The 21,745-nt window shown below is 42.8% G+C and overlaps 2 protein-coding genes and 1 long non-coding RNA gene across 6 annotated transcripts in view; 1 reads left to right on the top strand and 2 right to left on the bottom strand.

Moving 5' to 3' along the window:
• Positions 1–2,973, bottom strand: part of LOC137333270 (mixed lineage kinase domain-like protein) — a 37,612-nt gene extending 34,639 nt beyond the window's left edge. Inside the window, exon 1 of the mRNA XM_067997434.1 lies at positions 2,574–2,973. The gene's annotated coding sequence lies outside the window, so the exon portion shown is untranslated. The remainder of the gene's footprint in view (positions 1–2,573) is intronic.
• A 5,678-nt stretch (positions 2,974–8,651) lies between these two features.
• Positions 8,652–17,756, bottom strand: LOC137333516 (uncharacterized). Its single transcript, XR_010965905.1, has 2 exons — positions 17,632–17,756; positions 8,652–15,612 (listed from the first exon to the last, which is right to left on the bottom strand). It is a non-coding gene; the product is annotated as an uncharacterized lncRNA (long non-coding RNA).
• Positions 17,757–17,818: 62 nt separating this feature from the next.
• wdr59 (WD repeat domain 59) overlaps positions 17,819–21,745 on the top strand; it is an 82,683-nt gene continuing 78,756 nt past the window's right edge. For 3 of the 4 annotated variants that reach the window (XR_010965904.1, XM_067997704.1, XM_067997707.1), the window contains exon 1: positions 17,825–17,905. Coding sequence is in view for 2 of the 4 variants with exons in the window: in XM_067997704.1 (XP_067853805.1) it covers positions 17,852–17,905 (54 nt within the window). In the remaining 2 variants the exon portion in view is untranslated. Of the gene's footprint in view, positions 17,906–21,745 lie in introns of all 4 variants that reach the window. The other variant, XM_067997706.1, reaches the window with a different exon arrangement.

Here is a 21,745-nt window from a genome sequence, read left to right as displayed (position 1 = left end):
TTGATAAGGGACAAGTCAATTAAATTCTCCTTATATGGTGTTGTATTTTAACTCATAATTATGTAATGCAGGATTGTGCGGACGTAGAGGGAGTGAGAGAAATGTATAAAAACTGACAGTATGTAATGAATATTTTGGATTCGTAAAGGCCTAAGATACTGAGCTCAGAACTGTAATACGTTTGAATCCCCAACCAACCATCATTATGTGTGGTTGTAAGTACCACCTTTTAAGTGTATGTTTAAGTACTATTGCATGTGCCGTATGCTTAATAAATTGATGACACCTGATTTTCAATGCTCAAGAGCCTTTTTCAGAACCTTACGCTAACATAAGAGAATTTATCAGAAAATTTCAGATGAATCTTTAGCGTCTTTCCTTCAACTCCACACCAGAAGGTTTAAAGTTAATTGGATGCCTAAATTGTTGCTTATTTTAAATTAAATTATCCAGGTAGAATTATATTCACAGTTAAACAAGCCAAGCCCAATCACAATGTTGCACACCACTGAATAAATTTACTAAAATTCTCTTGCCAGAGTCATCAAAAACAAAGTCAGACTCAGATATACATGGACACATCTATGATAACGCAATTAATACCGCTATAAAATTAAATATTAAGGAATACATGAAACACTTGAGTAAATATTGTTAACTGAATGAGCGTGTAACTATTGAACTATAATGTAGTTTAAATGTATCACAACTACTCATCATGAGTTGGGATCTACTTAATGTAAACACTCATTCTGGAAGATTACAGATGTCATCAAGGTTATCAATGGCATAGCCGACTGGTTAACAGCTGTGGATAACAAGTCTATCCAGGTATCTGTAAAGTCTATTTCAGAATATTCCTGATAAACTACTAGATCTGATAATATTACTCCTGGATTTCAGATAATCTTTTCCTTCTTGTCTTATAGTTGAGTGGATCTGCCACCTTCTGGTCACTGATACTAACTCTCGGGGTGCTTGTGACTTTGATCTCTGTCTGTAGCCGTGATATTCCTTCTTTCTTCCGTTGTCTGCTTCTCTTCTGTAACCTTGCACCCTACTATATGTGTGCTTGTGTAAATGTGCTACCTTCTGTCCCTCTGTTCTCAGAGACTTGAATGTATCTGACTAGACTTCTTAAAACCCTGTGAACTCTCACTCTAAACACTTTCTTGGTTCAGAAGACTTGCTTCATAAACTAATCTGAACCCTTCCCAGATTTCGACAGACTTCTTTTCTTCCTTCAACCTTCCATTTACACAATTTTTATACATTTAATTTCACAAAATAAGGCCCCTTTTCCCGCTTATTTCAATGTTTGAACAATTAGGATGACTCATTTTATTGCAAGGATTCACCTTTAGCTATCAATCACCTTAAACATTCACTTATTAAGGAGTCATCATGGACAAATTTTAGTTATGAGACAAAAAAATTCAGACATGCTTGTTAGCTGGTAACTCCTTTTACTTTCCGTTCTTAAGTAACGACAAAACTTTGAGCCCCTTCATGATCTTATTTATCCTGCCCAGACAGTGTAACCTGTATGTTATCGCTGGGCTTGTGACCTTTATAATACAGGTCTAACAGCTCCATTTGTTCGTTGGAACCAGTTGCCAGTTGTAAGGATCCTTTCTTCCAAGAGGCTTGTCTGAATTTTCCAGAATGCTTAGCATGAACACTTTGGGTATTATCAGCGTGGTTCAAATCACCATTTTTAAGATCACTTTCCCTACAATATTAAAATGGGGGGGCAATCACCATGAGGTCGACCAACGTGGGTTTGGAGGGCCGCCTCCAGCTCGCTCCCAGGAACTTCTGTTACCCGTCCTCGGTCTCCAGATTCGACCTGCAAGTCGGTGTGGTTCCCGGCTCGGTCTCCTTTCTGCCAAGTTGGCCAAATCTTGAGTTTAACCCTCCCTCCCCCCACAGTTGGCCAGACCTAAATACACAACTATCCATCCATGTGGGCTTACATGAAAAACCATAGAATCATACAGCACAGAAGGAGGTCATTTGGCCCATCATGCCTGTGTCGGCTCTTTGAAAGAGCTAACCAATTAGCCCCACTCCCCTGCTTTTTCCCCATAGCTCTGCAAATTTTTCCTTTTCAAGTATATACCTAATTCCCTTTTGAAAGTTATTTTTGAATCTGCTTCCACCACCCTTTCAGGCAGTGCATTCCAGATCATAGCAACTCGCTGCATTAAAAAAACCTCTCATCTCCCTTTCGGTTCTTTTGCCAATTATTTTAAGTCTGTGTCCTCTGGTTACCAACCCTCCTGCCAGTGGAAATAGTTCCTCCTAATTTACTCTATCAAAACCTCTCATAGCTTTGAACATCTCTTAACCTTCTCTGTTCGAAGGAGAATAATACCAGCTTCTCTAGTCTCTCCACATAACTGAAGTCCCTCATCCTTGCATTAACATTGATTTCTTCCACATTCCAGCAGGTCTACTTAAACCTACTTGACTTTATTTAATCTGCCCTGACTTCATTCTGCTCCATCCCCACTGGTAATATTTAAAAAAATCTTCACTGCATCCGCTCTTAAAATTGGATTTAAACTTACTCGCCTTGTGCTGTCCCAGTAATCCTCTCCGAGCTGTCTTGGACACTCTCTGCTCTCTTTATAAACGTCCCGGCTCTACTTGCTGAGCTTTCCCTCCTGTTCTTCACTTGGTCCTGGATCCAGCCTGTTCCTTTTTGCTGCTTATCCTGGCTCGAGCTTTCCACCGTGTTGCACCCAGTCATGCGTTTTGTCATTTAAATCTGGGCTCCTCTTTTCTTCGGTGAAAAGAGCTGCACTTGGCTGCCGCTAACGTGCCGGGGTCCTTGTTGCCGAAACTCGAATGGTGCAGAATCATAGAATCATAGAAGTTACAACATGGAAACAGGCCCTTCGGCCCAACATGTCCATGTCGCCCAGTTTATACCACTAAGCTAGTCCCAATTGCCTGCACTTGGCCCATATCCCTCTATACCCATCTTACCCATGTAACTGTCCAAATGCTTTTTAAAAGACAAAATTGTACCCGCCTCTACTACTGCCTCTGGCAGCTCGTTCCAGACACTCACCACCCTTTGAGTGAAAAAATTGCCCCTCTGGACCCTTTTGTATCTCTCCCCTCTCACCTTAAATCTATGTCCCCTCGTTATAGACTCCCCTACCATTGGGAAAAGATTTTGACTATCGACCTTATCTATGCCCCTCATTATTTTATAGACTTCTATAAGATCACCCCTTAACCTCCTACTCTCCAGGGAAAAAAGTCCCAGTCTGTCTAACCTCTCCCTGTAAGTCAAACCATCAAGTCCCGGTAGCATCCTAGTAAATCTTTTCTGCACTCTTTCTAGTTTAATAATATCCTTTCTATAATAGGGTGACCAGAACTGTACACAGTACTCCAAGTGTGGCCTCACCAATGCCCTGTACAACTTCAACAAGACATCCCAACTCCTGCATTCAATGTTCTGACCAATGAAACCAAGCATGCCGAATGCCTTCTTCACCACCCTATCCACCAGTGACTCCACTTTCAAGGAGCTATGAATCTGTACTCCTAGATCTCGTTGTTCTATAACTCTCCCCAACGTCCTACCGTTAACGGAGTAGGTCCTGGCCCGATTCGATCTACCAAAATGCATCACCTCACATTTATCTAAATTAAACTCCATCTGCCATTCATCGGCCCACTGGCCCAATTTATCAAGATCCCGTTGCAATCCTAGATAACCTTCTTCACTGTCCACAATGCCACCAATCTTGGTGTCATCTGCAAACTTACTAACCATGCCTCCTAAATTCTCATCCAAATCATTAATATAAATAACAAATAACAGCGGACCCAGCACCGATCCCTGAGGCACACCGCTGGACACAGGCATCCAGTTTGAAAAACAACCCTCTACAACCACCCTCTGTCTTCTGTCGTCAAGCCAATTTTGTATCCAATTGGCTACCTCACCTTGGATCCCATGAGATTTAACCTTATGTAACAACCTACCATGCGGTACCTTGTCAAATGTTTTGCTGAAGTCCATGTAGACCACGTCTACTGCACAGCCCTCATCTATCTTCTTGGTTACCCCTTCAAACAACTCAATCAAATTCGTGAGACATGATTTTCCTCTCACAAAACCATGCTGACTGTTCCTAATTAGTCCCTGCCTCTCCAAATGCCTGTAGATCCTGTCCCTCAGAATACCCTCTAACAACTTACCCGCTACAGATGTCAGGCTCACTGGTCTGTAGTTCCCAGGCTTTTCCCTGCCGCCCTTCTTAAACAAAGGCACAACATTTGCTACCCTCCAATCTTCAGGCACCTCACCTGTAGCGGTGGATGATTCAAATATCTGTGCTAGGGGACCCGCAATTTCCTCCCTAACCTCCAATAACGTCCTGGGATACATTTCATCAGGTCCCGGAGATTTATCTACCTTGATGCGCGTTACGACTTCCAGCACCTCCCTCTCTGTAATATGTACACTCCTCAAGACATCACTATTTATTTCCCCAAGTTCCCTAACATCCATGCCTTTCTCAACCGTAAATACCGATGTGAAATATTCATTCAGGATCTCACCCATCTCTTGTGGTTCCGCACATAGATGACCTTGTTGATCCTTAAGAGGCCCTACTCTCTCCCTAGTTACCCTTTTGCCCTTTATGTATTTGTAGAAGCTCTTTGGATTCACCTTTGCCTGATCTGCCAAAGCAATCTCATGTCCCCTTTTTGCCCTCCTGATTTCTCTCTTAACTCTACTCCGGCAATCTCTATACTCTTCAAGGGATCCACTTGATCCCAGCTGCCTATGCATGTCATATGCCTCCTTCTTCTTTTTGACTAGGGCCTCAATCTCCCGAGTCATCCAAGGTTCCCTACTTCTACCAGCCTTGCCCTTCACTTTATAAGGAATGTGCTTACCCTGAACCCTGGTTAACACACTTTTGAAAGCCTCCCACTTACCAGACGTCCCTTTGCCTGCCAACAGACTCTCCCAATCAACTTCTGAAAGTTCCTGTCTAATACCATCAAAATTGGCCTTTCCCCAATTTAGAATTTTAACTTTTGGGCCAGACCTATCATTCTCCATAGCTATCTTAAAACTAATGGAATTATGATCATTGGTCCCAAAGTGATCCCTCACTAACACTTCTGTCACCTGCCCTTCCTTATTTCCCAAGAGGAGGTCAAGTTTTGCCCCCTCTCTAGTCGGGCCATCCACATACTGAATGAGAAATTCCTCCTGAATACACTCAACAGATTTCTCTCCATCCAAGCCCCTAATGCTATGGCTGTCCCAGTCAATGTTGGGAAAGTTAAAGTCCCCTACTATTACCACCCTATTTTTCTTGCAGCTGTCTGTAATCTCCTTACATATTTGCTCCTCAATTTCCTGTTGACTATTTGGGGGTCTGTAGTACAATCCTATCAAAGTGATCTCTCCCTTCTTATTTTTCAGTTCTACCCATATAGACTCAGTGAGCGAACCCTCGGATATATCCCCTCTCACTACTGCCGTGATGTTCTCCCTAATCAAGAACGCAACTCCCCCTCCTCTCTTACCTCCTGCTCTATCTTTCCTATAGCATCTGTACCCTGGAACATTGAGCTGCCAGTCCTGCCCCTCCCTTAGCCATGTTTCAGTAATAGCTATAACATCCCAGTCCCATGTACCCATCCATGCCCTGAGTTCATCTGCCTTGCCCATCAGACTTCTTGCATTGAAATAAATGCAGTTTAATCTAGACTTCCCTTGGTCTTTGCCCTGCTTTCTCAGACCATCTGTCCGGTCATGTTCTGTGCACTCTCCCTTACTGCCTTTTGTTTCTGTCACCACTTTATTTCCCACTGACTTCCTGCATCGGTTCCCATCCCCCTGCCACATTAGTTTAAACCCTCCCCAACAGCACTGGCAAACACTCCCCCTAGGACATTGGTTCCAGTCCTGCCCAGATGCAGACCGTCCAATTTGTACTGGTCCCACCTCCCCCAGAACCGGTTCCAATGGCCCAGGAATTTGAATCCCTCCCTCTTGCACCATCTCTCAAGCCACGTATTCATCTTAGCTATCCTGTCATTCCTACTCTGACTAGCCCGTGGCACTGGTAGCAATCCTGAGATTACTACCTTTGAGGTTCAACTCTTTAGTTTAACTCCGAACTCCCTAAATTCAGCTTGTAGGACCTCATCCTGTTTTTTACCTATATCGTTGGTGCCTATATGCACCACGACAACTGGCTGTTCACCCTCCCCCTCCAGAATGTCCTGCAGCCGCTCCGAGACATCCTTGACCCTTGCACCAGGGAGGCAACATACCATCCTGGAGTCTCGGTTGCGTCCGCAGAAACGCCTGTCTATTCCCCTTACAATCGAGTCCCCTATCACTATAGCTCTGCCACTCTTTTTCCTGCCCTCCTGTGCAGCAGAGCCAGCCACGGTGCCATGAACCTGGCCACTGCCACCTTCCCCTGGTGAGCCATCTCCCCCAACAGTATCCAAAACGGTATACCTGTTTTGGAGGGAGATGACCGCAGGGGACCCCTGCACTGCCTTCCTACTCTTCCTCTGTCTGTTGGTCACCCATTCACTATCTCCCTCAGTAATTTTTATCTGCGGTGTGACCAACTCACTGAACGTGCTATCCACGACTTTCTCAGCATCGCGGATGCTCCAAAGTGAGTCCATCCGCAGCTCCAGAGCCGTCAAGCGGTCAAACAATAGCTGCAGCTGGACACACTTCCCGCAGGTGAAGGAACCAGGGACACAGGAAGGATCCCTGAATTCCCACATCCCACAAGAGGAACATGACACGGCCCTGGGATCTCCTGCCATGACTTAACCCTTAAGTTAGCTTAACAACAACTACAATGTCAAGAGTAAAAAAAGGAAAGAAAAACTACTTACCACTCCCTTTAAGGAGTTTACTCCTTTGAATTGTTCTTAATTTAGAGAATGTTAACTACACTAGGGACCTTGATTCACTAAAAAAAACGCTACTTCCTATAAGACCTGCAGACCTTCCCTTTCTTTTTACTTTAGTTACTGTAGATAAGTAGAAATACTCACCTGAACCTACTCACCAATCAGGTGCCTCCCCTGTGTCGCGTCCCGATCTGATTCCTGACGTCACTTCGAACTCCGGCGCCGCTCGGCTCGGCCCCTCTCAGCTGTTCTCAGCGCTCTGAAATCCCGCCTTTTATCGGACGCTCCCTCCGCTCGGCTCGGCCCCTCTCAGCTGTTCTCAGCGCTCTGAAATCCCGCCTTTTATCGAACGCTCCCTCCGCTCGGCTCGGCCCCTCTCAGCTGTTCTCAGCGCTCTGAAATCCCGCCTTTTATCGAACGCTCCCTCCGCTCGGCTCGGCCCCTCTCAGCTGTTCTCAGCGCTCTGAAATCCCGCCTTTTATCGAACGCTCCCTCCGCTCGGCTGGGCTCCTCTCAGCTGTCAGGCAAGGACGGATCAGGCTGGGCTCTTTAAGCTTCAAATGCAAACCCGCCAGCTTCCCCTGTTCGCTCTCGAACCTTTCTTACGTAAAATAGAAACTTTCAAGTTTAAGATCCCGCGGTCTCTTTCGGTCCCTAGTCTGTGTTGAGTTAACTGATCTGAGCCAGGGTAGCAGACGGGATATTACAATCGGTCTCAGCACTGTTGGGTTAAGGAGGGGGAATATTGACAAGGATTCTGATCGCTATCTCGTGTCCCTTGCTGAAAAGTGTGGGTTAGCAGAGTGATACCCCCTGTGGTGGAATGGACAGCTGCTGTTCATGGTCTAGGATCGTTCATCGACGCACACATGAGGTAATGGAGGCCTGCTGGCATCTGTGGCACCAATACGAGTCAGCGCCTTCGGGAGCTGACAGGAGGAAGGGGGGGGGGGGGGAAATCAAATTTTAAAAATTGTCTTTGGCCAACTATCAAGACTTCTCCACAGACACCTGTCAATGTGATGCTCTGCATCTTTAATGCAGTGCTTTGTATTGTAATTTTTTTTATTCGTTCATGGGATGTGGGCTTCACTGGCAAGGCCAACATTTATTGCCCATCCCCAATTGCCCTTGAGAAGGTGGTGGTGAGCCACCTTCTTGAACCACTGCAGTCCATGTGGTGAAGGTTCTCCCACAGTGCTGTTAGGAAGGGAGTTCCAGGATTTTGACCCAGCGACGATGAAGGAACGGCGATATATTTCCAAGTCTGGATGGTGTGTGACTTGGAGGGGAACGTGCAGGTGATGTTGTTCCCGTGTACCTGCTGCTCTTGTCCTTCTAGGTGGTAGAGGTCGTGGGTTTGGGAGATGCTGTTGAAGAAGCCTGTGGATGGTACACACTGCAGCCACAGTGCGCCAGTGGTGGAGGGAGTGAATGTTTATGGTGGTAGATGGGGTGCCAATCGAGCAGGCTGCTTTGTCCTGGATGGTGTCAAGCTTCTTGAGTGTTGTTGGAGTTACATTCTTCAAGGCAAGTGGAGAATATTCCATCACACTCCTGACTTGTGCCTTGTAGATGGTGGAAAGGCTTTGGGGAGTCAGGAGGTTAGTCACTCGCTGCAGAATTGTTTAAATATGTCTTGTGGAGCTGCAAGGGAAGAAGCTCCTTTAAGATGTCGAAAAGAACTTAATTACCTATTATACACAATACATTAACTCCAATTTACTTATTTTCAGACAAGTAAGAATTTATTACCAAGAAGCTTGTATACAAGGGAAGTCCACCTCAAATCAAAGGTTGAGGCTACAACTTCGAAAGACAAAGGATTTAGCTTTCTTTTTATACACTTACTTTAGTAATGTTTGTCTATCATTGAATATAGGCGTACATGTACAATCTCATTGGTTCAAGTGTTTTAGTCAATCAAAAATAGGGACCCAACCCCCAGGCCCCCATCCCCCTCGGTGGCCTCTCACAGGATCTGGGAAAGGTACGTTGCTCTAGCAACACAGCTCCCTTATCAGTAGAGACTGTCTTGGTCTCAAGGTTATGTGGTCATTAATTTCTGTTAGTTAGACAGTTATCTCATAAGCAAAGACAATAGCCCTTCTGTGTGTCTTTGCTGGGAAAGTGTCTTTGCTGGGAAAGTGTACACTCCAAGCTTCTCATTATATTCAGCTGGTTAGCTAACATGGTCAACTTATTCCATCATGCTTTGCTTCTTTAATGGTTCAATATTTCTACATTAATATGGTCAGCTTTATGGTTTAAGTGTATTAGAAAGTCAATTTAGTAAGGCAAAGCTTATAGTTTTCCACATTCCCACCTGTTGTCCTATATATATATATATAAAAGGACAGCACTTTAATAAGGCATTATTCCACCCAGACATTCAAACTCCTCCTGTGTCACCTCATCCTGTGTCACCCCTACTTGCACCATCAAATTTGTGGGCGCTATATGTGTACCCAGGTTGGACATCATAACACAGCAGCATTTGACAAAGCAATAGGCTATAAGAATTATAACAATAGATATGACTAGTCCCTGAACTAGAGAAGTCCCAATGGAACCCAGCCATCGTGTTGCCCAGCCCCAAAGAGTGAATGAAGGGGGCTGCTTGAATTTCTCAACTTCCCTTTGGATGTGATTGGCCAAATTAGTAATATTCTCTGAACTATCAGGTATGTCGGTACAACATTCAGATCCAATTAGTGCGCATGTTCCTCCTTTCTCTGCCAATAGGTAATCAAGGGCCATACGGTTTTGTAAGGTGACTGTACGAATGGCTGTCATTTCTGCACTTATTTCCTTTAAGGCTTCTGCCGTATCATTAGCAACTATTTCCCAGATATTGGCTAATTTAATAATTTCTCTGGTGGCCATGCTCACTCCCCACCTAGGGAAAGCAATGGCCCAGAATCTGTCAGCCTCAGTAATTACCCTCTTTACTCGTTGCCCAGCAGGATATTGAGGCAGGGATGATGAGTGTCGGATATATGGGATCACATATCCCAAGTAACATGATCCGGTCCGTCTTTGAGGCAACCATGGGTATGCCTTGTGGCCACAAATAAAGTCGGTTTCATTATATGCAGTAACTGCAGGGGAATTCTTTATGTTTATTCTATCTATGTAAATTTGGCCACCTGTGCAAGGCTTCCATCTGATGGTACTACTGATGCTGGTTACTGTCATATTTATATACTGAGTGCAATTACTCCATCCCACTACATCACCCCCTACTGAATTCTTACTCAAACATATTGCTCCATTAGTTCTTGGTGTATTTGTAAGGATTAAAAAAGGAGGTTTATGGGTCTGATCGTAATTAGGTTGGTACCACCCCCGAAATCTGGTTTCACATTTTGTTGTGATTGTGTACTCCTTCCATTGCTTTCTCACAAACATTGTCTTATTTGTTCTCGCACTCATCCAGCCACTATCTCGCATTCTGTTCCCATTAATTTCAATTTGATTTATTACCCACTCTGCTACTTCTTGGGAAGTTAGGGGGACTGGTCTGAGTGGAATGCCTCCCTTGGATTGAATTGGGATATGTGAGCACACCCAGCAACTGGAGATACCCTGACGCTTTGCATACATATATGACATGTATAAAAAAATATTGACATGCAGTTCCCTTGAAACACGATTGAGTCTGCTTGCAGCAGGGGTTGTAGCAGGTTTTATGCCAGTTTCCACCCACACGATCAGGCATGCCGAGCCAATTATTCTCATATGATTTAAAAGTTTAGGACATGCCATGCTGCAACAGTCTCTTATAACAGTTTAATTAATCAGTCAGTTTTTTTTTTCTGGTACTCCACTGCCGGGGTCCTTGTATGGGGATTTATGGGTTAATTAATCAACTACTAGGCCTGACCTTTGAACTCGAGATTGGGACCCACCCCTTTATATCCCTTAATCCAAATTTTATCCCTACAATATCCTCTTAGATGCTGTACCTCATCTTAACCAGGTTCCCTTCGTGTTGGCCACCAGTCCGGGTGGAAGAGAGGCAGAGCATCTGATAATCCTATCAAACTATGATTGTCTTCCCTTTTACATGCACCTTACCCCAGCGGGTGCTACTCCCGGTACCATTAAGATGTTTTCTTAGTTGAAATCACAGAGACAATGGGGACATTCTCACCCAGGCTCTGTTTTACTACCTTTGCCAAACCCTTCATCCTCTGCTTACATTTATTACATGCAATGAAAATCAAGAAGGACATTACAACAAACTGCACTATGACTAATACATGTGACATTAATCTAATCCAAGGATGGATCTGTATATTCAGTCCCAAATTCCAGAGGTCATCCCACCAAGTGGTGACTTTAATTTGGTCAATGTCATGCTTAATCTTTTTATTGTCCTGTTGTAGGTTATAATAAACCTTCTGGGAGAGGCGTATCTCCATTCGCAATGCTTTCAAGTATTTAGGCAACGGGTGTCAGATACCCAAATGTGTCCTGATATTCTTTTAAGTCCTTTTTTGACATCCTCAGAAACTTGTAAGGTGGTGAGGTTATGCTGGTGTATCTCTACCAGTTCCTCGGGTTCAATCCGAACCAGGACTTCAGGAATGGAGTAGAATTCTGGACTTAAAATATCACAAGTTAGATTGGCATATTTAAACGTTTTCAAATTAGTTGTAACACAATATTCGCCCCCTCCGGCATATGCCACTTGAGTGGGTTTTAGATCTGCCTCTAGGGCTTCCATGGTACCGGTATTGTTAAACCCACACTGTGCTTCCACCACTATGTGGACATACAGTGACAGCATGTCTAGTAACACATCCCTTTAATTTTGTTTCTGCCAAATTCCCTTTAAAAAAATTTTTTTTTCAGCATATGGTAACATATTGTGATGGGATATGTGCATTCCATCCTTCATTACCCCAATATTCTGTACTTGTTACACCTCTCGTCCCTGGGTTTCAGGTGCTATCACTAGTATTACTAGTACCAACCCTAGGAGCCCTCCTCCGTCAGGTTTACGCTCCACTTGAGTGGGGTACACTCGCACCATTGCCCTGAATTGGCAAGGGGTGATGTTCTTGTTTGGTAACAGCCGCTTGGAGGTACCACCTCCATCATGCCCACAGGTCAGGCTCACCCTCAGTTTGTTGATTCGTTATTCATAAGGGTACTTCCCCTGCCTGTATCTGGGCTAGGTTCTCTCGTGTCTGTTCCACAATCCAGTTACCATATGTACTGCGGATGTCATTAGCAGCCGCCTGCTAAGATACATTATATTCCTCTTTTATTAATTTATTAATGGTTTGGGCATGTGTTTCTAGCACTGTAGCTATCCTGTACAAATGTGTGATCAGTATTTGATCCTTAGACAATTCCTTATCTGTATTTTCATTTATTTTTTAAAAAATCTATCTTTAATGCGAGACCCTAAATCTCTGACCTTTTGATCTAATATTGCTAAATCAATGTTACTGTCCGATACAATATTTACAGTCAGCTCCAATATCCCAAAAATTATTTATTTTACGTAATTTCTTCTTGAACCGCTTTTCATTTCCCAAAATATCCCACTACATTGTGCCCGAGTCCCTTCTATCATTTCACAATTATCCCAACTTGAGAGCAGTATTGTTTGACTGACAGGACTTGTCAATGTAAAATTTTCTTCCCTCTCGAAAAGAATTCTTCCTTGATACACAGCATTCAATAGGAACCATTTAGACTGGACTTCTTTTATTTTAAATATAATTTGATTATCCCCATAAATTACAAGTAAATCTTTCCTTTCTCAAGTGCTTGAATAGCAACTCATATAAATTTTTCTTATCAATTCCAATTTCAGAAACATATTATGTCCAGGCTTTGTGGTTTTATAGTAGAGACAGAAGTACTTGTAATTACTTTTGGATGTAACTCCCATATCTTCCCACCTCGAGCACTCTGTCTCGGAAGACAATAAATGGGTTAAAACAAAACAAATCAAAATGTTTTCAAAAGAAGAGAATCAGGTTGATATCACCACGTTGTGACATTTGGTATCTGCTGATGTCTGCAGCTAAAGTCTTAAATTTTTAACACCACTGGATCGTTTCCTGCACCAAATTTCTCCAGCAAAGGTTGCACCGTAACTTTGTAAAGCCTTTTTATGTCAAAGAACTACTCTTGGTAATCCTGCACCATCAACACTCACGTGGTCCCAAAAACCAGGGTCACCTGTTTTAAAAGAAACACAGAAAATCCATTGCGGCTCTTCTTGAGAGCCCAAGGGGTTAATTTGTCAAATCATCATTTATTATTTATTTATCCAAAGGAATAATCCTTTTACCCGAAACAAATCCAGAAAATAAAACAGGAGAATTTGCCTAGTCCCTCTCTCTCTCTCTCTCTCTGGAGCGCGCAGCCTGTCTGAAATAAACACTGTCTCTCCCACATACAGATGTACGTAGGACTGCAGACTGTAATTTCTAACTCCAAGTCCTAATCTCTGTGTTTTCAAGATGTACAAATCTATCTCTTTTACGCTGTCCACCTCCATTCCATGTCTTGCTTTGTTTTAACACTTGAGTTAGGAGGTGTTGATATAATTGTTGAGTTTTCTTAGCATTCTCAGTGCGAGTTATATAATTTGTCAGGGAAGGTCTCCCCTCTTTGGTCAGATCTTGTATTGTATCTACTATTCGTGAATAGCCCCGAACTTGTCGAACTTCGTTATCATACTGTGGCGGGGTAAAACTGATAGGCGTTTAGTACCCTGTGTCAGTACATAGCTCAAGTAATGGACTTCCAATTCTAACCTATACCAATTGTTACCTCATGTTCATCTGTGTAATGGTTAGCCTCAGACAGTTCTCAATCGACTGGGTCATTTCTATCTGTTTGAACTGCTCTTGGCATGACAGTCTGGCTTCTTGGGATGGAAGGGGTTAACATTAACTTGCTCTTGTGGTGGGAGTAATTTGATACTACTCCCTCTGAGATTAAGTTTCCACAATCAAAATTTCTCTTCACACAGGTTTGACTGATTTTTTTTTCACATTTATGGATTGCTTTTACACTATATATTTGCACACTATTTTGAGATTTATTTTTAATCATAGTGTTTAATCAATCACAATAGCACAAAATGCTTCGAAGATCAGTTTAATTTATAACTAGAGATCATCCTGCAAATGTAACTTGTAATTCTTTAAATCTGCACTTTATCTTTTCTTTACAATTAAACCTCATTTTGTCTTGGTGAATTTCACATAAATTCTTTTGTTTAGAAAAAATTCATACTGGGAAATAACATCTCCCATCGTACATTTTAGTTTATGGTTAGTCTTCGTAAGTTTTATAATTTGCTCGTCATACACAACTATAGCTTTCCAATTTTTTTTTTCACATAGTTTTAGTGGGTTTGATTATAACCAACTCTCCGAGCTGTTCCAGGTTTCCGACTTTTCCTATCACTGTGATACCAGATAGTTTTTTTTCTGTCCCGTTAATTTTTTAAACCTCTTTTTAAACCACAGCCAATCACAAAAATAAAAATTCAAAATGCCAATTTTTTAGAAGATCCCATGTCTGGAATTTAACATGCTCACATTTTATAAGAACCAGAATTTAATAGGTCACTTAACCTCAATAACTCCAATTTTAATTCAGCAATATCAGAATTGAACACAAGACAAAACAGATACATTACACAAAAGAAGAAAACACGTAAGACGCAGTAAGAAGGGGGCGTGGCCCACAACACCGAAAAAAACACACAATCAGGACAGGCTTTTTTAAAGAGACAGTACACCAAAACAAAAGGACCCTTTCTTTTCCGGGTCTCTGTCTTTTAAACATTTTTCTAGTCACTTAATTCTATCCATATTAAATGTACCGTCTTTGGGAAAGGGATATTTCTTAGTTCTGGTCCATTTGGACCAAACTATCAACTCGTCAGTTGATTCTTTTCCAAAGTTTCTGTACATGTAAGCAGCAGGTGTTCCCTTTGGAGGGATTCTGCTTATAGTTTATACAATCCTCCACACTGTAATTACACAACAATCAAGGCCTATCTTAACTATCACAATTCTATACTTGATAATTCAGCTGATTGGACAAGACGTCATGTGTTCTCCACACCCACTCCAGGGTCCTGGCCCCAATAACCAGCCCAGGCTAGGTGCGTGAGAGAAACGTCTGCACTTAGTTGAATCAGCTGACTTACGCAAGATTTTTTTTAAAAAATGCTCCTTCACTTGAGCACTATCAGTGTTTCTACCTAAACACTTCATTCAGGTAAACCAGAATTTCGCACTTTTTCCGAATCCACAACATCCACACCAGTCTGCGTTTGTCGCCACTACAGACTTGCAAATTTCGCACTTTTCCGAATTACGCAACATCTAGTCTGCGCTTATCCAAATTATAACTTTACACTAAAAAATTAAAAAAAAACAAGTCTGTAACTGGTTACCTCTTTTCCTGGTGCCTCTATTCACTAGGAGGTGACAGTCTATCGGTCCCATACAGCAACCTCAACTTCACTCCTAGTATCACCGGTATTCACAGATCTACTCCATTATTGCTCTCTCTCAGCCCGTTACTACAACACTGCAGCTGACAATATTGAGTAATCTGTCACACGTCACACTCTGTCCCCTTTTTCTTTCCTTGTCTATACGAAACACATTTCCTATGATCGCCTTCCAATTCCTAAAGGCAAACAGAAGAATTAGTCACGTCAGTTAATGCATACACCTTTCAATCGCTGTGTGTCTGGGCTTGCACAGACAACTGTGTCCGTACTGACCGGAGATCACAAGCGATCTCGGTGGGACCTCCAAGAAACTGTCGAAAAGAACTTAATTACCTATTATACACAATACATTAACTCCAATTTACTTATTTTCAGACAAGTAAGAATTTATTACCAAGAAGCTTGTATACAAGGGAAGTCCACCTCAAATCAAAGGTTGAGGCTACGACTTCGAAAGACAAAGGATTTAGCTTTCTTTTTATACACATACTTTAGTAATGTTTGTCTATCATTGAATATAGGCGTACATGTACAATCTCATTGGTTCAAGTGTTTTAGTCAATCAAAAATAGGGACCCAACCCCCAGGCCCCCATCCCCCTCGGTGGCCTCTCACAGGATCTGGGAAAGGTACGTTGCTCTAGCAACACAGCTCCCTTATCAGTAGAGACTGTCTTGGTCTCAAGGTTATGTGGTCATTAATTTCTGTTAGTTAGACAGTTATCTCATAAGCAAAGACAATAGCCCTTCTGTGTGTCTTTGCTGGGAAAGTGTACACTCCAAGCTTCTCATTATATTCAGCTGGTTAGCTAACATGGTCAACTTATTCCATCATGCTTTGCTTCTTTAATGGTTCAATATTTCTACATTAATATGGTCAGCTTTATGGTTTAAGTGTATTAGAAAGTCAATTTAGTAAGGCAAAGCTTATAGTTTTCCACAAAGAGAAAAGTTTAGATATCTCTGTGCTCAGATATATGTGGAGTTGCTGTGATAGTCACGTGTACTATTAGTGTGCACTATAGCATATGTAGTCACTGGGGTCGCATTTCTGCAGGGATTTCTCCCGACCGTTCGAGAATTCTATTTACACCGTTTCCACAGGGTTTCCATGAATCTTCCACCAGAGTTACGGGGCGGGGGATGACCGGAAAAAGCCCTGAAGAAATTCAATCCCACTCAGATAGACCTGTGTACAGTGAGTATTTGCTATGCTATTTACGCAATCTGTCTATATCACTTCTTTTAAGGCCGTCCTTAAAGCCCACCTCTTTGACCAAGCCTTTGGTCACTCTTCCACTTAATAGTTCCTTTTTTTGGCTCGGTGCCATTTTCATCTGATCATGCCTCTAAGTGCCTTGGAACACTTGTCTTCATTACGGGTGCTATATAAATGCAAGTTGTTGTTGCATAGTGGTTTTGCTGGGTAGCTGGGTGTCAGACACATGCAGAAACCGATTACTATCTTTAAAAGTCTGAGAAAGCTGTATGGATTTTTTTTCTTTAAGCCCCTTTTTAAAAGGGGGCAGGGTTAGGGTGTAACTTTATTTTTTTAAAACAAATCAGAACCAAATAAAACAATCAAAGTCAAATAAAAATGTTATTATATTGATCAAGGACGTACTCCAGTCCCTGCGGTGCCCACCGGTTGCGGAAAGCCTCAAGATACCGGCAGACATCGTGTGCTACTTCTCTAGGAAGCTGCATGGATTGAAAGTGTCTGCCTGATAACAGAGTCCAAACTGCTGTCCAAGTAAGGACACCTGTTGAAACCCAGAGAATTTAAATACAGGTTGTCAACAGTCAAGGCTCAGGAATGCCCAAGCATGTGTAAGAGTACAGTTGGAGTTTAAATCGCTGAAACACAAAGGATAGTAGAAATCTAGAATTCTTTGCCCAAAAATGCTGGGTCAATTGGAACTTTCAAGACTGAGATCGACAGACTTTTGTTCGGTAAGGGTATCAAGGGATATGGAGAAAAGATGGGAAATGGAACATCTCCTGTTTCTTTTTCAGATTTCCAGCATCCACAGTATTTTGCTTTTGATTCAGATGCTGCCTGACTTGCTGAGCTTCTTCAGCATTTTCTGCTTTTTATTAGATCAGCCATGATCTAAATGAACGGCAGAGCAGGCTCGATGGGCTGAGTGGCCTACACCTGTTCCTGAAACAGTAAGCTTCCTAAAGCTTGCCCACCTTGCATTGAGTTTCTGAATCCAGGTATACGTGTAGTCAGTGTGCACAGTGGAGTCCACATGCGGTGAATGTACACCAACAGACTCTTGACAGGCAGGCAGGCCTCTGTGACTTGGAGGGGCCCGGGGTGGGCGGTGCATGTTGGGTACCATCTGACGTTGCGCGTGTTACGTACAGCGCAATGACGCAGAGTGTTGTTGTTGATCGCTGGCTTCATGACATGGCGGCTCGCTGGAGCAGTGAGAATGTGGTGGTGGAGGTCAGAGACTCGCAGGTAATTGCGCACAGAGCAGCGGTGGAGGCCCTGGGGCTCCGAGGTCGCGTTTGGTGCGCGCTGCGGTCGACCGGTTGTGGGAGCGTGCGAGCCGGGGCGGAAGGCCTGAGGCTTAGCTTCGGGCCGGGCTGAGTCAAGGAGACTGCGCATGCGCGGGACCAACACGCCCGCCTTCCCTTCCTTAAATAGGCAATCCCCTTCTCGGGGTGGTCGGTTTAACTTCATTGCTAACAATTTTACAACACCAAGTTATAGTCCAGCAATTTTATTTTAAATTCACAAGCTTTCGGAGGCTTCCTCCTTCGACGAAGGAGGAAGCCTCCGAAAGCTTGTGATCTCCGGTCAGTACGGACACAGTTGTCTGTGCAAGCCCAGACACACAGCGATTGAAAGGTGTATGCATTAACTGACGTGACTAATTCTTCTGTTCACCTGACGAAGGAGGAAGCCTCCGAAAGCTTGTGAATTTAAAATAAAATTGCTGGACTATAACTTGGTGTTGTAAAATTGTTTACAATTGTCAACCCCAGTCCATCACCGGCATCTCCACATCATAACTTCATTGCAAATTGCATGCCTGTTTTAGGTCAAGATTTGAAACTTGGCTTATTGGAACTGTTCTTATGCATGATATGCTGACAAAAGATGCTGACTTAGAGTCCTTAGTTATTCTTGCTTTTTTTCTTAAACTGTAAATGGTAACCATGATGTGGAGATGCCGGTGATGGACTGGGGTTAACAATTGTAAACAATTTTACAACACCAAGTTATAGTCCAACGATTTTATTTTTAATCCCACAAGCTTTCGGGGGCTTTCCCCTTCCTCAGGCGGTGTGGAAACACCGCCTGAGGAAGGGGAAAGCCCCCGAAAGCTTGTGGGATTAAAAATAAAATCGTTGGACTATAACTTGGTGTTGTAAAATTGTTTACAATTGTAAATGGTAAGAGTAGTCAGCCACTTGTGTCGGTGCTTCCAGGTTGACCCAGCGACCAGGAGACCTTAAGGGCTGACCTATGGCATCTTAACGAGCACTCTCTGTGAAAAGTGGAGTATGGCTGTTTGCATTTTCACTGATAATGACATTTCTTGTTATGGAGAAATAAGCCTCATTTACACTTGTGTAATCATAGCAGAATAAAATCTGCCACATTTGTGTGATACACTTCAGAAAGGTCTACGGTGCTCACAACAATCTGGGTGTTTTTAAAACATGGGATTATATTTATTCCAAAGCAAAATACTGTGGATGCTGGAAATCTGAAATGAAAACAGAAAATGCTGGAAATACTCAGCAAGTCAGGCAGCATCTGTGGAGAAAGAAACAGCTAATGTTTCAGGCCAATGACAGTTTGTTAGAACAGTTCATTGACTTGAAACATTAACTCTGTTTGTTTCTTTCTCCACAGATGTGGCCTGACTTGCTGAGTATTTCCAGCATTTTCAGGTTATATTTATTACTTAGAGTGATAAATGCATGGGAGTGAGTATTTGATTAAAATCTAATCAAGGCACTTTCTGTTTTTTAAAAACAAGCCACCATTTTTCTGCTACACACTTCAAAACATGTTAACTTCATAGAATCATGGTTTCAGCACAGAAGGAGGCCATTTGGCCCATCATGCCTATGCTGGCTCTTTGTAAGAGCAATCCAGTTAATCCCATTCCCCCACTCTTTCCCTGTAGCCCTGCAAATTTTTTCCCTTCAAGTATTTATCCAATTCCTTTCTGAAACCCATGATCAAATCTGCTTCCACCTCCCTTTCAGGCAGCGCATTCCAGATCATAACTACTTGCTGCGTAAAAGAAAGTTTTTCCTCATGTCGCCTTTGGTTCTTTTGCCAATCTCCTTAATCCTGTGCCCTCTGGTTCTTGACCCTTCCCCCTTTGGGAACAGTTTCTCTTTATTTACTTTATCTAAACCTTCCATGATTTTGAACGCTATCAAATCTCCTCTCAACCTTCTCTGCTCTAGGGAGAACAACCCTAGCTTCTCCAGTCTAGCCATGAAACTGAAGTCCCTCATTCCTGGAACCATTCTAGTAAATCTTTTCTGCACCCTCTCTAAGGCCTTCACATCCTTCTTAACTTCTTACTGGTAGCTTTCCCAGGTGGCCATTATTAATGTGCGAGTCTTGGCAAATTATTCAACTATAGCGGTGCAGGGGCTGTCATTACAGCTGAGTGTGATTCTGTCCTTACCCAATATCCATGCACATGTAGTGATCATGAGTGGAGGCCTTGCCTGATCTTTCCTTCCTACCCCAGGAGGGTTTCTAGGGCCAGTTGTAGCTCTGTACCGCTGGACTGGCTGAGATAGCTAACTTTGCACAGAATGGGAATTGAGCATGGGACCAATATAAAAGACCATTGTGTTCCATCTGGCCAATTCCAAAGTTTGAAAAATGCCACATTCTATCTCTTTTACTTCTCAATTGCTTCTTCCACCAAAAAAAAATCCAGTTCCCTCTTGAATTTGACTGTGCTATCCACTTTTGTTACCTGCCTGGGTAGTCTGTTCCACACATTCACCATCCTCTGTGTGAAGAGTTATGTCTAAACGGTGCGTTCACATCCCTGTTCAGACCTTGACTACTAGCTGCCAACTGTGTCTAGGGCAGACAGTTGGTTTGCTGAAACAATGGTTCCAACTGCACAGCGGGGGAGGGCGTGCTCTACACCTCAATGGCTGAAATTGGCCAACTCAGCACAGTTGGGATTAAAACCTGAGGCTATGAGGTCTGTTTGCCTTAATGCTGCATTGGACAGTGGCTTTACCCACTAGAGGGCTTTACGAGTGCTCATTATAAAATCCATTTCATTGGTCCCTTTGACATGAATGGAAGTGGGATACAGGAGAAGTGTTTCACTTGCAGTCTGGTGGCAGTGGGTTAGATTTCTGTGGGTTAGATTTTCTGCTAAGACTAGGAATTCTATGAATTGTAAATTAAGACAGTTGGTTAAAATGGTTGTGGTGTTAGAATTTTCCAGTTGTTCAGTAACCACAAACACAAAGCTAAACACTTCATACAAGTTGATTGGATAGCTGCATTGTACAGATGAAACTTGGTAGCAGTTACCTGTATTCTGTAAGTACACAAAATCAGGCAGCTGGGATAATTTTCTGCTTGATTGGAGATTCTGTTGGTTTGGTAGTAATATATAAAAAAAACTAGGCTGTAGGAAATTGTTCTTAATTTTCATACAAGATCTATCAGGACAATTTGCATAAGAATACCTGTTCCACTCATCACTGTCTTCAGCACAGTCTTCACCTGACGAAGGGGGAAGCCTCCGAAAGCTTGTGAATTTAAAATAAAATTGCTGGACTATAACTTGGTGTTGTAAAATTGTTTACAATTAATGAATATATGCAGGGATCGCAAGCAATTAAATGTACATTGCTAACGTTTAACTGCAGGGGAGGAGGGGCTTGGGGCTTCCACCTTCCATACACCTATATTAAAGCACATTGCTGGATGTTGCCTATAAATTGCAGCTCATTTCAGCAGAAGGAGATTTCATCTGAGGCACCAGTTACTGTACAGTTGACCTATATAGGATCGCAGAGATTAATGAATATAAAATCAGGTCTGCTTTTAGGTGGAAAGTGGCCACCCAAGATGTCGTCTGAGGTTAATGTTGCAAAGCAGAGTCGCAACTATGTTTAAAGTGTTGGGGCATGATGGCAATTCTTGGATTTGGAACCGGGAAGAGGGGATATTAATCCTTGACAAACTTTTGAGTTAGGGCCATGTCCCCCTTCAATCCCTCCCCCCAGATGGTTGCTCCTATGTTGCCAATGTAACCATTGCATGAGCCCTTCACATTAACCAGGTCAG

Source organism: Heptranchias perlo, chromosome 16 (genome assembly GCF_035084215.1).
Source record: "Heptranchias perlo isolate sHepPer1 chromosome 16, sHepPer1.hap1, whole genome shotgun sequence".
Classification (NCBI taxonomy): Eukaryota; Metazoa; Chordata; class Chondrichthyes; order Hexanchiformes; family Hexanchidae; genus Heptranchias; species Heptranchias perlo.
This window is presented reverse-complemented; position numbering and strand designations above follow the sequence as displayed.